Source organism: Benincasa hispida, chromosome 9 (genome assembly GCF_009727055.1).
Source record: "Benincasa hispida cultivar B227 chromosome 9, ASM972705v1, whole genome shotgun sequence".
Lineage (NCBI taxonomy): Eukaryota > Viridiplantae > Streptophyta > Magnoliopsida > Cucurbitales > Cucurbitaceae > Benincasa > Benincasa hispida.
Genome location: NC_052357.1, coordinates 88,894 through 105,206, shown reverse-complemented (window position 1 = coordinate 105,206; position 16,313 = coordinate 88,894). Strand labels below are relative to the sequence as shown.

Below are 16,313 nucleotides of genomic sequence, written 5' to 3'. Positions count from 1 at the left end.
TGACTTTAGTGATGTAGTACATACTAGGTTGTCTATATACTATTTTTTTTCCCTTAACCACCAGGGTATGGAATTCGAATTATAGATCTTGTAGTCATTAATATATTCGTATACTAATTGAATTATACTCGGTTTATATACTATTTTAAAATCTTTTGTTTTAATTTATTTTAGTTCGTAACTTTTTGGAACTTTTGGTTTTTATATTTTGAACTTTGGTTATTTTGATAGTACTTTTTAAAATGCTATTTGAACTTTTAAAAAATGACTATTAATGTCTCTTAAAAATGAAAATAAATGATAAAATGATCAATTTTAAGAATATAAAGACCGAAATTAACATTTTAAACGAGGAATAAAATGAAGGGATCCTAAAAGTAGGGCTACGGCACAGTCTAAATAAAATAAAGTATTTTGATTTGACTTTGTCATACGATCAAAGAGTCATAGTAATTGCTAGACGGTGGTCGTGAACTTGGGGGAAAAAAAATCAAATTGTGAGTATTTAATGTTTTCTATTCACATTGCCAACAGTGTTTTTTATTTTTCATTTTTGGATTTTGAGGATATTTTGAAAACTTTTAGACGTATTTTTGACATAAAATATTAATGATTTCTATTCAAAATTAACAGAAAAGACATTGCGAACTTTTTTTTTTTTAGAAATTCAATGGTATTTTTGAAACTTTAAATTTAAAGATATTTTTGATATAAAATACAAAATTTACGAGTGTTTTTTTTAAAAAAATAATTTAGCATTTTTTAGTTAATTTTATGACTTTAACAATTATTATTGTAGAGTTTGTTTATTTTAATGAAAAAATGACATTTTTAGTCCTCGAGTTAGAAAGAATACGCGTGTTTGGTTTCCAAACTTTTAAAATGTAAGATTTTATCATCGAGTTTTTAAGAATATGTGCTTTCAGATCCTAAATTTTCAAAACATACATTTTTATTTACTGAGTTTTAAAGAATATATTTAAAAGGTCCATGCAAAAATATATATTTTTTCAGTTTTTAAATTAAAAATTCATCTTATCTCTCTAATTTTTTTTAAACTTTTTAATTCAAAATTTCATATAATTTTTTAAATTAATAAAAAAAGAGAAATTATTTTAAATGACAAAACTGTTAAAAACATTTACCGATAATAGTTTATCGCAGTCTATCACAGATAGATAGTGAAATTTTGCTATATTAGTCTATTATTTTATATTTGAAAAATTCCTAAAAATCACTCCAGGAATATTTTAAACTTATTCTTAAAAACTTCGGTGACTAAAAGTTACATTTTGAAAACAGAACAAAATGCACATGTTTTGAAAAATCTGGAGACTAAAATTGTATGTTTTGAAAACTCAGACACATATATATATTTTTAAATTTAGAGGCTAAAATGGTAAAATTTTCGATTTTATTTTACGTACATATCATTAAAAATATTTTTGTAGTACTCAAGTGTATAGTCTATGAAATTTAATTCAAAACATTAAAGAAATACATTGCAAAATAATGACAAAAGTCTAGAAAAATTTATTTGAGCTATTCCAATACGCCATGGGCCATGGTCCTCTCTCAAATGCCAACGATCTATTTATTTTATTTTCTTTAATTCAAGCCATTTTACTAAATAAAAGTGTAAAAAAATGATTTTTTTTTAATTCTTTTTTTTTTCAAGCCATTTACAAAACAAAGTGTATTTATTTGTTTATTTTAATTCAATACATTTTACCAAAAAAAATGACAAAATATTGATAAAGAGGGCCAGCAAGCTCAAAGCCACAATCTATAATAATATTTCAAAAAAAAAAAAAAAAAAGGAATTTTACGAAGTTATTGATTTTTTAATGGTTAAAATGATAATCAACATTTCACCTATCAAATTATGCTTGAATCAGTATATTTATTACTATTTAATGAATAAAAACGGTTATTCTTTCATTTTATCTACTACGTACAAAAAAAAAAAAAAAAATCATGTAGATCACTCAATAGATACATCAATACCAAAACATTTTTCTCAATTTTTCATGTAATTAGATTCCTTAAATAAAAAAGAATGACTCATCCATTTTTGTATTTCATATAAAAAAAAGCGCAACATTTACTATAACATGCAAAACATCTTTTATAAGAATTCAGTATAAGATCACAAGAAATAACCCTATTTAACAAAACTTTTGAAATTTCACAAAATTACATAAAAATGATATTATTTCATCTTCATGTAAAAAAAAATTAGCATATATAAATAAGATACATCAATTCAAACATTATATTTATTAAACATTTTTCCTAATTCTTTCAATTTTCACCTCTTTCTTATAACGTACTACAATAACATTAATATGGAATCAAATTGATATGTCAATTTCCTTCGATGACAGGTAGAATTAGATACTTATTAACTTTTCAAACTTCAATTCCATATTCGCAATGGAATATGTATCAGAAGGATGGATTTTTCTTTTGAAAAATTCACAAAAAATTATTTTGTCACATTAACAAATGCTAAGGTGTAAGCATATGTATATTAGTTGGTAAAGTAATTTAATTATGGAAAAAATAACACATAACTAAGAAGAAAAAAGAAATAAAGAGTGACACTGGAGAAAGAGATTGGTTGTGTTATTGCTAAAATTGGCAGAAAATTTTTAATGAGCGGTCCATAATTCCTTCCGCCCAATTGGTGAGAAAATCTAGATGTTACAAAACATCCTATAAAACAAAAAATGAACGGCTGAAATTTCTCCATTGCCACGTGTCGCTCACTCAACGGTTCTTTTCACCCTCTTCTCTCAACAATTTTGTTTTTGTTTTTGTCTCTCTCTCTCTCTCTTCTTTCTCTTCAAAAACCTCCAATCACATGTATTCAGAGAAAAAAAAGGAAATGAAAGAGAAATAAAAAAGAAAAAAAAGAAAAATTGAGTGAAATCAAGCCATCAGCAAGAAGGAGAGGCTAGCATTGCTCTCAAAATCCTAAAGATAAGAGAGTGAAACCCAAAACCCTTTCCTTATCCTATCTTCTTCTTCTTCTTTTTTGATTTTCAATCACTTCTCTATTCACTCACTCACTCAAACTTTCATAATATACTATCCTTCTCTTTTTTTCTCATTACCCATTTCCCCATTTCCTCTCATTTCCCCTCAAAACCCCTTTTCTCCGTTTCCCCATCTTAATCTCATCTGAATTCACTACTCATGATTTTTGTTCATTTGGGTCACCAACAATTCTCTTCAAACACTTGAAACTTTGTTTTCTTTGGCCTCTCAATCTGAAAAAAGGAGTCTAGGATATGGCTCCAAGGTCTAGCAGAGGAAAACCCAACAAAGCAAAATCTGAAAAGAAGAAGAAAGAAGAGAAAGGTTGGGTTTCTAATTGATATTCCCTTTTTCAGTAATGTTATCCAATTCTGATTTGGGGTCTTTTTTTTCCTAATTTCTTGTAGTGATTCCTAGTGTTGTCGACATTACTGTTCTTACTCCTTATGAATCCCAAGTTGTTCTCAAGGTTCGTTTCGTGGCTTCTTTCTTCTAATTTGTTCTTGTTCTTGTTTTGTGTCTTTGTTTTTGAAGTTTATTTTAAGAGGGGTTTTGTTGGATTTTTGATCTTTTGTTACAGGGTATCACTACTGATAAGATTCTGGATGTGAGGAGACTGTTGGCTCAGAATGTAGAGACATGTCACCTAACAAATTATTCTTTATCCCATGAGGTTTTCTCTTTCTTTATAACTCATTCTTTAGTTCTTTATTGGTTAATGTGTATGTTTTCTTTATTTTTAAACTCTATGGTTTTTTATTATTATTTTATTCTTTACAGGTCAAGGGGCAGAAATTGAGTGACAAAATGGAGATTGCTAATCTCAAACCTTGTTTGTTAAAAATGGTTGAAGGTAGGTAAATGGCAGTGCTAAACTTGCATCATCATTCTTCAACTACCATTTCAATCTCCATTGTTTCATTTATTTTGTCTCTTAGATTAAATTAGATTAAGATTGTGTCCTATTTGCCCTCTTTGGTCATCAATAAAAGTGGCTTTGATGTTAAAAAAGAGTTGTATTTTATTTAGGAGAACGAATAAGAATTTAAGAACAGTGGAAAGGGTGTTTGGAATCTTTACTTGATTCTTGGTATAGAAAAGGTATCTGTCTTTTCTAACCCAAATTTGGTAAACACTGCCTTTAAAGTAAATGCCAAAATGTAGAAAGAAAGAAGAAAAAAATGAAGAAAAGACGCCATTTTCTCTAAATTTTGAGATAAATATATAAATATATATACACTGTTAATTTTTTTGCTCTTTGTTTCTGAGAAAATCTGCATAGGATGGTTTTGCTCTTTGTTTATGAGAAAATCTGCATAGGATGGTAACAACACTGCACAGATTGGGTTCTCAGAAATATTGAAAATTTTCGATCCCATTTGAGAACTATTTTGTTTTTTTGTTTTCTTTTTGAAAATTATACCTAGGAACACTACTTCCCACTACCAAATTCCTTTACTTTGTTATCTGTTTTTGTGATTTAAAAAATCAAGCCAAATTTTGAGAACTAAAAAAAAGTAACTTTCAAAAAGTTATTTTTGTTTTTGGAATTTGACTAAGAATTCAATAATTACGATGCAAAACATTGTAAGAAATATGACTGATATGGACTTAATTTTCAAAAACAAAAATAAAAAACTAAATGATTACAAAATGAGATCAGTTTTTACTTGTGCATATTCTAATTGATACATGTGTGTATTTACAGAGGACTACTCCAATGAAGCTCAAGCCGTGGCCCACGTTCGGAGGCTGCTGGACATTGTGGCCTGCACCACCAGGTTCTGCAAGCCGAGGCGCGCCTCAACGCCGGAGTCTCGGGCCAAGAAGAATAGCAGAGTACATAATCATGCCAATATGAATTCCTCTTCTCCTGTGGACGGGGCATCGGAAGTTCGATGTGGGTCCCCGTCTTCTCAGCCGGAGCCATCTGTCTCGGTTGTTTCCGACAATCTTGGAATGGCTGCCATTCATCCGACGCCAAAGCTCTCCGACTTCTTCGAGTTCTTCTCCCTGGCCCACATCTCTCCTCCTATTCTACGTGAGTGAGAAATTATTGAAGTATACTAGAGACTAGTTACAATGAATACATTTTCCTTGTTTTCTAGTCTCACAACTGCAGGAGAAAAATGAATAAAGACAGGTTGCTTTTCCATTGACAAAAAGTTTTTGTTCTGTATGCTTCCCAGAATTGAGGAGATGCAACTTGAAAGGTGCAGCGGACGAGAAACGCGATGGAGCTTACTTTGGAATGCAGGTGCTGTTCTTTTGAATGATTCGTTTAGATTTGTTAAGAAGATGCTCTTGCTGAAGAACTGAACTTTCCTTGTGATGCAATTTAACATTTCCCAACAATTATGCAGGTTAAAATATGCAATGGAAAACTAATACAAGTAACTGCCTCAGCAAAGGGATTTTATACTGCAGGAAAGCAGTTTGTACAAAGCCATTCTCTTGTGGACCTTCTGCAGCAACTCAGCAGAGCTTTTGCCAATGTGAGTTCTTCGAATTTAGCTCTATTCAATTCGATAATGCTGTTTCATTTGCAAAAAATTCAAGAAAGGGAACGGTTTGATTCGCTTTGTACAACTAAAAAATTGTGAAAAATGTGCAGGCATATGAGTCTTTGATGAAGGCGTTTCTTGAACATAACAAGGTAAGTTATATCTTTTCAAAAGCTACCATTTTGTTTAAGCTTAAGCTAAATGGTTATATGGTGTTTTCTTATCAGTTTTTGTCTTTTTGGGTTTAGTTTGGAAATCTTCCATATGGATTTCGGATGAATACTTGGCTTGTTCCTCCATCTGTCATTGAAACTCCATCAGACTTGCCACCATTACCAGTAGAAGATGAAAATTGGGGTGGCAATGGCGGTGGCCAAGGACAAAACAATGACCATAATCTACGGCCGTGGGCTACCGATTTCGCGGTATTGGTAAAGCTTCCTTGCAAAACCGAGGAGGAGAGGATTGTCCGAGACCGGAAAGCATTTCTACTTCACAGCCAATTTGTTGACATTGCAATACAAAAAGCTGTTTCAACAATTTCTAGTCTTATAGATTCCAACTCAGCAGGACAAGTTACAGTAAAATCGCCCGGCATTGTTTATGAGGATCAAATTGGAGACTTATCTATCGTGATAAGACGTGATCCAATCGATGCAAGTACAAAGCCTGTGGTGAAACTCGATGGTTATGGATTAGATGGTGTATCTGATGAGGAAGTTGCACAAAGAAACTTGCTAAAGGGGCTGACTGCAGATGAAAATGTAGTTGTTCAGGTAAGATCTCAAGCTGATATGATCAAATCATATTTTACCATCATCTGTATTTGATTTTCTTGTCAAAAGAATTGAAACATTTTGAGTAAACTTTTGCAGGATACTTCCTCCTTAAGTCTTGTCATTGTAAAGCACTGTGGATACACTGCAATGGTAAAAGTCGTCGGTAAAGTAAAGACCGGACAAGATGAGAATCAAGATATTGTAATTGAGGATCAACCAGATGGAGGGGCCAATGCTCTCAACATCAACAGGTCCTAATCCACCGTGCTAATCATAAACAATAGTGATTCTTAACTCATGCCTACTTTCCAAGTATTGATCTACTAAACTCTTATTACAGTCTGAGGATTCAGCTTCACAAAATCAATGCTAATGCACCTGAAGAATGCTTGTTGGCTCAAACAACCTTAGACGATCTTGAATCCTCCCGAGTTTTGGTTCGAAAAGTAATCAAAGAGAGCTTGTCAAAGCTAGAGGAGGAGGCAACAACTTCAAAGAAATCAATTAGATGGGAACTCGGTTCATGTTGGTTGCAACATCTACAAAAACAGGAAAATGAACCAGATTCCAAGTCCAAATCCCCTGAGTATGCCAAGGAGATTGAACCAGCAGTCAAAGGTCTAGGAAAGCAGTTCAAGCTTTTGAAGAAGAGGGAAAAGAAGCAAACCGTGGTCGACAACGAGGAGGAAGAAAAGCATTGTGCAGCTGACAGCCCGAACACGAAAACTGAAACCAACGGTGAGGAAGATCTAGAGAAACTAATATCCAAACAAGCATTGGCACGCCTTAAAGAAAGTGGAACTGGTCTTCATCTAAAGGTTTGCTAGAGATTCTTTACCTTTACTGTTTGTTAAGCAAATCAAACTGTTCCTGAGTAATCTTTGAAATGGACAGACAGCAGATGAGCTAATGGTGATGGCACACAAGTACTATGATGAAATTGCATTGCCAAAGCTGGTAATAGTTGTTGGCTGTTTCTTATATGTGATATAAAGTTTGTGAACCTTTATTATGAATTGTTTTTTAAGTTATCATTTCTATGTGTTGTATTTTTAGGTGACAGATTTTGGGTCACTTGAACTTTCACCTGTTGATGGCCGTACATTAACCGATTTCATGCACTTGAGAGGACTTCGAATGTGCTCCTTGGGTCGAGTGGTGAGAAAATTTTCTTTCAAAAACCTTACATAATGAAAGAATTCCCCTAAACTTCGTCGAGAACTGCAATATTATTCTTGACTTTTCTAAAAATTTCAAAAAGAATATGAATATTTTAGAAACCAATAGTTTATGATTTTTTTGGATTTAAATTTAACCTAAAAAATGTTGAAAAGTACTTACATGTATCTTAGGCTTCATTTTTTTAATTACATTCAATAGTCCAATCATGGTTATTGTCAAAAAAAAATTTTTCAAAATTTATTGTTAAAAAAATATTAGTGATTAAATTATAAGTTTTGTTTTTATTTTGTTATTCAGCTTGTCCAATAACTCTCTAAATTTTTAATTTTATTAATCTATAAAAATAATTGATTTATTAGATATAAATTTAAATTTCATAAACAATCATGTGTCTAGTAAATTTGTCAATATTAAAAATTTCGAAAATTCTATAAGACGAACCTAAATATATAACGATGTTGATTAATACGGGATTTAGGTGGAGTTAGCAGAGAAGCTTCCACACATACAAGCACTATGCATCCACGAGATGGTAATTCGAGCCTTCAAGCACGTAATCAAAGCCGTGATCGCCGCCGTGGAGAACACCGCAGAGCTATCCGCCGCCATAGCCTCGTCCCTGAACTTCCTCCTCGGATGCTACGGATCAGAAGAGGAGGAGAACAACAACGTAAACGAAGACGGAGCTCTGAGACTGCAATGGCTACGCACATTCTTAAGCAAGAGGTTCGAGTGGAGATTGAGCAACGAGTTTCCACACTTGAGAAAGCTTTCCATTCTTCGAGGGATCTGCCATAAGGTAGGGCTGGAATTGGCGCCGAGAGATTTCGATTTGGAATGCCCTAATCCGTTCCGGAGAAACGACGTCGTGAGCGTGGTCCCTGTTTGTAAGGTCAGAATCTTGAATCGATTCATTGCTCTGCATCATCGAATCGCGTGATTGTTGATAATGAATCGGTGATTGATTTCATTGTTTGTTGATTTTGAGTGTAGCATGTGGGTTGCACGTCGGCGGATGGCCGGAACCTGTTGGAATCGTCCAAAGTTGCTCTTGATAAAGGCAAGCTTGATGACGCTGTCAATTATGGAACCAAGGTGCTCTTTTTTCCTCTCAAATAAAATTATTAATTTTAATCTTTTAAAAACAAGGGCCAAAATTACGTTTTTGTCCCTAAATTTTAGGCCAAATTTTTATTTCGTCCCAGATTTTATAACGTTATAATTTTGGGTTTTGTTTGCTTTTAACTTTCATTTAATGCTTACTTTCACTTGGATGTTCATCGGTTAATTTTAAAAAATTAAAAGAATTATAAAGTTTATACTAATTTTTTTATAAAAAATTTTCACATCATAATTAGCTTAAAATTAATGTTAGATATCAAAGTGAGTATTAATAAAATTTGAAGACAAATGGGTGAAATATCAAATCTAGTGATCAAATAGAAATTAAATTCAAAATTGAAAGACAAAAATGTCATTTTGAAAAATGGACATAGAAATAAAAAAACTAGGCTAAAAAACTTGACAGAAATATATCTTTTAAAAAATAAATGATAAATATAGACAATATAAATATAAAAAATTAAGAGTAAAGCAAAGATGGAGAATTTCTCCTCCTATACACCTCATGACTTAAATATTTCATTCTCATTACTTTTTGTAGAATATATCTATTTCCTATACACCTCATGACTTAAATATGTAAATTAGTTGGATTTTGTTAGGAAAAAATTAATTTATTCTGTTGAGACTTGAGAAACACAGAAATTTTAACTGCTTATTCTTAAATTTATGACATTAATTATTAATTGAAAATTTTATAATATTAATTATTTACACAACCTTCAATTTTTTTTAATTTATTTCTATACACGATATTAATCATTTATAATTAATAAAATTTTACGTTCCATATTGCTCCCTTTCGATAAATGATTTAATCAGTAATATTTGAGAAATTAAAGGTCTGTTGGATAAGTTTCTCATTTTTGTTTCTTGTTTCTTATTTTTTAAGAACTAGAAACAAGAATTTTTTTTATTAACTATTTTTGTTTCTTTTTTTTGAAAAAAAAAAGAAATAAAAATAGAAATTTGTTTAATAACCATTTTTTATTTTTCGTTTGTTGTATTTTTTTTTTCCTTTCCTCTTATTTTATAGATTATGTTATAAAATAAAAATACACAACATACATTAAGATATAAAAAATAATTATAAAACATTTATATTATCACATACAAATAATAATTATAAAAAATCTACATTATTAAATACGAATAAGTTTCAATGCAAAATTAACAACAATCATACGGTTATTGTTCTATCTTTCAAGTGTTTCTCAAAAGTGATATGCTATATTATTTTCACTTGAGTTATTCGTTATAAATAATGTTGGACTCAAATCTAAGTCAATAATATTATTGTATAAATAATGTAGTTGTAAAATATTAAAGTTAAATGAATGTCTTATTGAACAAAATTTATATCTTGTAAAATTCTAGTCGGTTTCAAAGGTACTAACTATTGAAATTAAAATAATATATAAACATGCATATTGCAAAATTTAAAATTCAAAATTTAAAATAAAAAAATTGATTATATATATATATATATATTTAAAATTTGAAAGTAAGGACTAGAATAATATAGAAATCTAACTATTGAAAGATTTCAAAATCCAAAATCAAAATAAAATATAAATATAGCAATATATTAAAATAAAATTATTTAAAATAAAAAATTTATATATAAATTTGGAAATTGAAAATTAAAATAATATATAAATCTAAAAATATTGGAGGATTCTAAAAATTCAAAATTGAAATAAAGCTTAAATATAGCGACATTTATTTTTCTTTAAAAAAATAGCCAAACTAATAAAGAAAATGAAAAAAATATAAAAGACGGAAATAAAAGAAAAGAAATATGAAAAAAACTGAATCAAAAGTGCCTTAATTGGGATGTGAACACATAACCAAGAGGTGTCTAGGCATGCATGTCTACCAGTGAACCAAGGATGGTTTTTGATTCATAAGAAAATGGCTTTATATAAAACAGAAGCGAAATAGGGAAAACTACGTTTTGTAGTTTCTCAAATTTGACCCTATTTTTAGAAATGTTTCTTGAAATTTTTAGGATAAAAAAAAAAACATGGAAGACTTAACTCTGCTTTGGTAGATAGTGATTAAGCTTATATTTGGTGAAGGCATTGGCAAAAATGATTGCTGTTTGCGGTCCGTACCATCGAACCACTGCAAGTGCTTATAGTCTTCTAGCTGTAGTGCTCTACCACACTGGTGACTTCAATCAGGTAGTGCAATTCAATAAATTTATTCAGCGAAAAAAACTAATTTGGGTGTTGGCTTTTAGCAGCAAAAACAGTAGTTGGGTTTAAGAAGTGTTGGTTCTTTCTCTTGTTTTTTGTAGGCAACAATATATCAACAAAAGGCTCTGGATATCAATGAAAGGGAGCTCGGGCTTGATCATCCTGACACGATGAAGAGCTATGGAGACCTTTCGGTTTTCTACTATCGCCTTCAACACATCGAATTAGCTCTCAAGTAAGTTCCAAAGCATGTTATTATATGAAAATAAGTTCCAAAGCATGTTATTATATGAAAATCAACTTTGTTGTTTCGTGTAGTATGGTTTCGTTTATAAAGTAATGGGAAAGTTTAGGGGTTAAATAAAACATTGAGTTCTCATTATGGTTCTTGTACTTGGTGTTTCTTTAGGTATGTAAACCGAGCGTTGTTCCTTCTCCATTTCACGTGTGGACTATCTCACCCCAACACTGCTGCAACATACATTAATGTTGCAATGATGGAAGAAGGTGTGGGAAATGTTCATGTTGCTCTTAGATATCTGCATGAAGCTCTTAAGTGCAACCAGAGGTTACTTGGAGCTGATCACATTCAGGTACCCCTCTGTCTTTTGCGCACACATTCTCATTCGATCAATTGATCAGTCAGTCGGTGAACATACATTCATTCGACCAGGCTGATGCTAATGATTTTTCTCATGAATGGTCATTTTCACTCTGTAGACTGCTGCAAGCTACCATGCCATTGCCATTGCTCTTTCTTTAATGGAGGCGTATTCACTAAGCGTGCAACACGAACAAACAACACTCAATATACTCAAAATCAAACTTGGAGAAGAAGACCTTCGCACTCAGGTTGGAGAATTCACAATCTGTGATGAACTTAATCGTATTTGTGAGTCTGACACTGTTTGACTTCAAATTTGAATGGTATCTGAAGTTTTGCAAGCATGATCTATTCTTGGACAGGATGCGGCTGCGTGGCTGGAATATTTTGAGTCGAAAGCTCTGGAGCAGCAGGAAGCAGCACGTAATGGAACTCCAAAGCCTGATGCACTAATTTCGAGCAAAGGCCACCTTAGGTAGTGATATGGTATTCCCATATTACTTTCTTCCAGAACACTTTTGGCATTTCTCCACACCAAAACTTTTGACCTTTTGTTGCAGTGTATCAGATCTCCTGGATTATATTAATCCTGATCAAGATCCGAAAGGGAATGATGCACAGAGGAAACATAGACGCACTAAGGTAAGCATGTTTTGTAAGTAACATGATTTTTCTCTACTATACAGGAATGCCATGTGTTCACTCTATAGAGTAGAATATTTCTTTTCTTCTCATGCCTCATGATGCCTTAATTTTGCCAGGTAGTGAGTGCAAGTGATAAAACTCATCAGGAGCATCAAAATCAAATGGCTGAGGATGAGTTGCACATTGATACTCCAAGACCAGTTACTGAGTTATCACATGATAGTGTAGTTAAGGAAGTTAAAATCAGCAATTTTTTACATGTAGAGAAAAAGAAATTAGTTGAAAACATCACTGCGATTACGACAGTGGTTAAAAGTGAAACTGTGGAAGAAACTTATTCAGATGATGGGTGGCAGGAGGCTCACTCAAAAGGGCGGTCAGGGCATGTCATTGGACGGAAGGTTGGCCGGAAACGACGGGTTCTGCCTAAGCTAAATGTGCACCACTCTGAATATTCTAATGTCAGACAGAGTAATTACAAGCAGGAAACAATCTCTCCAGTGCAGAAACCAGCAGCTGTTAAGACCATTCAAAGTGGTTTTCCACAGACAAAGCAATCAATTCCACAAAGATCAAGTGCAGGCGATGATTTAATCAAGCTGCAGGCAAAAGCGACAGCTTCCAAGGTCATCTCGCCATCTCCTGCTTCGGTTTCTCAAATAGCTTCAAGATCCATATCTTACAAAGAAGTAGCTCTGGCCCCTCCTGGTACTGTTCTAAGGCAATTGGTTGATACGGAAAATATTAACGAGTTAGAGGAGAAAGTAGCTGAACCCCAGAACCGTAATCATTCAGAAATGGCAAAAAATGATGAAACGAATAATATTTCTGTTGAAGTGATTCAAAAGGAAGTAGTGGAACCAATTCTTAATACTCCTGAGTCAGAAAATCAAAGCCAAGATAGTGAAGAGATGATGTCCTGTTCATCTCCTTCGGAAAAGCCTGCAGAAACAAATGCTAGCAAGCTTTCGGCTGCAGCCGAACCATTCAATCCTGGTACTTCTCTGACTAGTGGTTTAAACACAGCTGCAGTCACTAGCATATATGATGTAAGAGCAAGCCAAGGCGCTCTAGAGCCTTTGCTTCCTCCAGCAACTTCAAGAGTCCCTTGTGGACCTCGATCACCTCTATATTACCGAACCAACAACTCATTTCGTATGAAACATGGTTTTTTGAAATACCAAGCTCCTGTCATGGGAAGAAGTGGATTTGGAGCTGCAACAATGATGAATCCACACGCCCCTGAATTCGTCCCTCAAAGAGCTTGGCAAACAAACCACGGAGAAACAAATAGCAAAGTTCAAACAGAATTGAATCCTCCGCCGAAAACAAGTGTGGACGAAGATGATAAACTGGCTGAAAGATCAACCTCTACAATCGAAAGTAAAACAAAGAAAAGCATCTCCGACTGTGAGAAGTCCGAGCTTGCAAGGCAGATATTGTTGAGCTTCATTGTGAAATCAGTTCAGAACAATATGGATTCAGGTGTTGATGAACCTTCAGGTAAAGAGAAGTTCAAACCTTCAGAAAACTCATCAGACGCAATAGCTAACGACAGTGCCATAATCAAAATTTTATATGGGAACGAAGGACAGTTACAGCTGTCAGGTGATAACCAAAACGAGAAGGGCGGCGATGTAAATAAGAATAAAGCCGGGGATGGTGAAGGATTTATAGTGGTTAAGAACAGGAGAAACAGACAGCAGTTCACAAATGGGGTGGCTGGTCTGTACAACCAGCATTCAATCTGTGCTTCTGTTCGTTGAGATTATTAGGCAGAATGAAAGAAACTGATCCCAGAGTCACTAAGAAATGGCTGTCTGTGGCGCTGCTCATTCTGATTTCAAATCTGGAAAGAAAAGGATGCAATTTTGCGCGGGAATAAAAACAGTGAATCTGGGCAAACGGATATGAAAGGCAAGTTTCATCTTTTTAATTTTGATTCTGCTGATTTAGTAGTTAGCAACCCCACTTGTGAGCGTGCTAATAATCTTTGCAAAAGTGCTTTTTTCTTTTTCTTTTTCTTTTTCTTTTTCTCCCCGTTTTTTGTCCATTATCATTGAATTTTCTTAGATCAATAAAAGGGTAAATTTAATAAGTTCAAACTTTCTCTCCTTTTGAACCCTACCGCATCACATTTCTCTCTGTTCCATTTCCACTACCACCATTAGTCACAAACGCAAGGAAATCTCTTGAAATCCAGACAACTTTCTCATCATCTGATCTGACAATTGAATCACAGCCGTTGAAGGCGTTTGTACTTGAGGTGTGTTTGTTTTTTTTATTTTAAGTAAGTTGGGGACTAAGAACCAGAGGATTTAAAGGTGGGAAGCGTTAGAATGAATGTGTGTTTAGATAGTTGGGATTGGGATTGGGATTTTGTTAGATAGTAAAGCTTAGTACTTGGTATGGTACAAATAGAATGCTGGATTTCTGAGCCGCCGCCTGACCAACGCCTGTCGCTATTAAAATCAACGGCTACTGCCACTGGAATCATTAAAGTGAATATCACCAAAGAAACATAGTTGACTATACACTAATTTTAAGTACTAGATTTCTAATCTTATAATTTTACTGAGATAGCTCATTTTCTCATCTCAAAACTTTGAAATGTAACTCACATACCAAGTTACCAACCTAACCATTTAGCCTCCCGAACTGAATTTGGATATTGGATGATTTGTCCCTATATGAGGTGCAATAACGCAGTCCACTTATGCACATTTCATTTCTACCTATTTAGCGGAATATACGCTTTTTAAACCTATATCTATCCAACCCTAAGAAACATGACATCTCTGTCTAGGAAAACTAAGATGAAAAAATACAACGAGGAGTAATTAAATCCTCATATATGCTACAGTAATTGATTTATATTTAAGTTGATACGACTAGACAGTTATTAGAAGCGTATCCACAAGACAAGCATAGCCTTGTATTTTCAAGCATCAAGTTCTGATAGTTTTTTCTTTAAAAGATGCATCTTTCTTTTCTATTTGTCCACCCCATTACTTTCTTCTGCCCCAAACAAAGAGAACTTCATGAAAGAGACCGGAACATGTGAATTCGTATTGAATGGTTACTAGAACACAATCCTATTAAGCTAAAATCTCATTCAGTAGTGTTTCCCGAACATAAATTGTATAGATTCTCACTTACACAAATCACTGGTAATAATGAAATAACAATATATGATTGAAGAGAGAGAAGTTTAAGAAGAAACAGAATGGTTTCTGTTATTACAATTGGAAGGAGAAGAAAGAGGAAACAATGGCAAAAGGTGAGGCGGGTCGGACCCTCCGGGAGTGCTAATCGGACTCGGATGCAAATAAAACCCTTTTTCCGCAATTGCTCTCTCTTCTTCTTCACACGGACTCCCACGTCCAATAAATTCCAACGTCGACACCGGCGACACCATTCCGATTCCTCCGGCCGCCGTGTATCCGCTGTTCAGCTCCAACTCCAGCTTCTTGCTACTCCGCCGCCGTTCCTGAAGCCGAAACGCTGCCGGTGGGCGGTTGGGTGCTCCGGTTAGCTTCTGTACGATTGCTCGGAATGTTGATGGGTCAGCTTCGACGAAGGTTGTGGTGGCGGAGTGGACGACTGCGGTGGGGTTGGTGGTGGCCATGGGGAAAGAGTATTTCAAAAAACAGAGTCAATGGAGAAAGAAGGGAGGCGAGTGTGGGGGCTTTTATTGTGTGGAGAAAGAGAATTGGGAATTTTAGAGGTTGAAAAAAAGTTACTTTGCTTTTTTGAAATTATTATTTTTATTTTGTCATAAGGAATGATCTTGCAATGAAACTTCTTCGATCAAATGGAAAAGAGAAAAAGAAAAAGGTTACATTAATAGTCAATGACCTAATTAAACCTTCCTTTGATTTGTCATTCCCTTTGTTTGCAAGTTGCACTTTTGAATATTGAAAATCATTCTCAATTTGGCTTTCTCTACACTCTAGACTATGAGAAAGAAAGGAAAAAGAACCAAAAAAAAAAAGTGATAGAAAATGTCACTACTGAGCTTATTTGAGATTTAAGAAGTTGAAGGATAGTATCTTCATATCTCAATTAGTTAAATACTCTTAATTGGTCAATCTTCATAAATTTGTCAGCATAAACATATTTCAATAGCTAAGACATCTATTCATTTTAGGGGTATTCAAAAAATTCGACAACCTGTACAATTCAGACTACCCAACTAAAATTATAAGGGTTGGGTTAGGTCTCCAGTTGACTA

At 33.5% G+C, this 16,313-nt stretch overlaps 2 protein-coding genes across 2 annotated transcripts; one reads left to right on the top strand and one right to left on the bottom strand.

Moving 5' to 3' along the window:
* The first annotated feature begins 2,888 nt into the window (after positions 1-2,888).
* Positions 2,889-14,184, top strand: LOC120085752 (protein TSS). Its single transcript, XM_039041931.1, has 22 exons — positions 2,889-3,366; positions 3,450-3,511; positions 3,623-3,715; positions 3,823-3,895; positions 4,751-5,083; positions 5,232-5,299; positions 5,406-5,537; positions 5,657-5,698; positions 5,795-6,322; positions 6,422-6,576; positions 6,666-7,143; positions 7,220-7,282; positions 7,382-7,483; positions 7,986-8,399; positions 8,501-8,602; positions 10,711-10,815; positions 10,932-11,065; positions 11,240-11,423; positions 11,551-11,682; positions 11,797-11,909; positions 11,995-12,076; positions 12,196-14,184. The coding sequence occupies exons 1-22, from the start codon at positions 3,297-3,299 to the stop codon at positions 13,843-13,845; spliced, it is 5,115 nt and encodes a 1,704-aa protein (XP_038897859.1). The 5' UTR covers positions 2,889-3,296; the 3' UTR covers positions 13,846-14,184.
* A 944-nt stretch (positions 14,185-15,128) lies between these two features.
* On the bottom strand, positions 15,129-15,903 carry LOC120085753 (VQ motif-containing protein 11-like). Its single transcript, XM_039041932.1, has one exon. The coding sequence runs from the start codon at positions 15,705-15,707 to the stop codon at positions 15,291-15,293; it is 417 nt and encodes a 138-aa protein (XP_038897860.1). The 5' UTR covers positions 15,708-15,903; the 3' UTR covers positions 15,129-15,290.
* Positions 15,904-16,313: the final 410 nt, after the last annotated feature.

What these genes read in the sequence shown, in the direction of transcription:
- LOC120085753 (XM_039041932.1), bottom strand. Translation starts at nt 15,707, where the DNA reads ATGGCCACCACCAACCCCACCGCAGTCGTCCACTCCGCCACCACAACC.
- LOC120085752 (XM_039041931.1), top strand. Translation starts at nt 3,297, where the DNA reads ATGGCTCCAAGGTCTAGCAGAGGAAAACCCAACAAAGCAAAATCTGAA. An exon ending in CATCTCTCCTCCTATTCTAC is followed by an intron (nt 5,084 to 5,231) that starts GTGAGTGAGAAA and finishes TATGCTTCCCAG; the next exon opens with AATTGAGGAGATGCAACTTG. An exon ending in TCAGCAGAGCTTTTGCCAAT is followed by an intron (nt 5,538 to 5,656) that starts GTGAGTTCTTCG and finishes AAAAATGTGCAG; the next exon opens with GCATATGAGTCTTTGATGAA.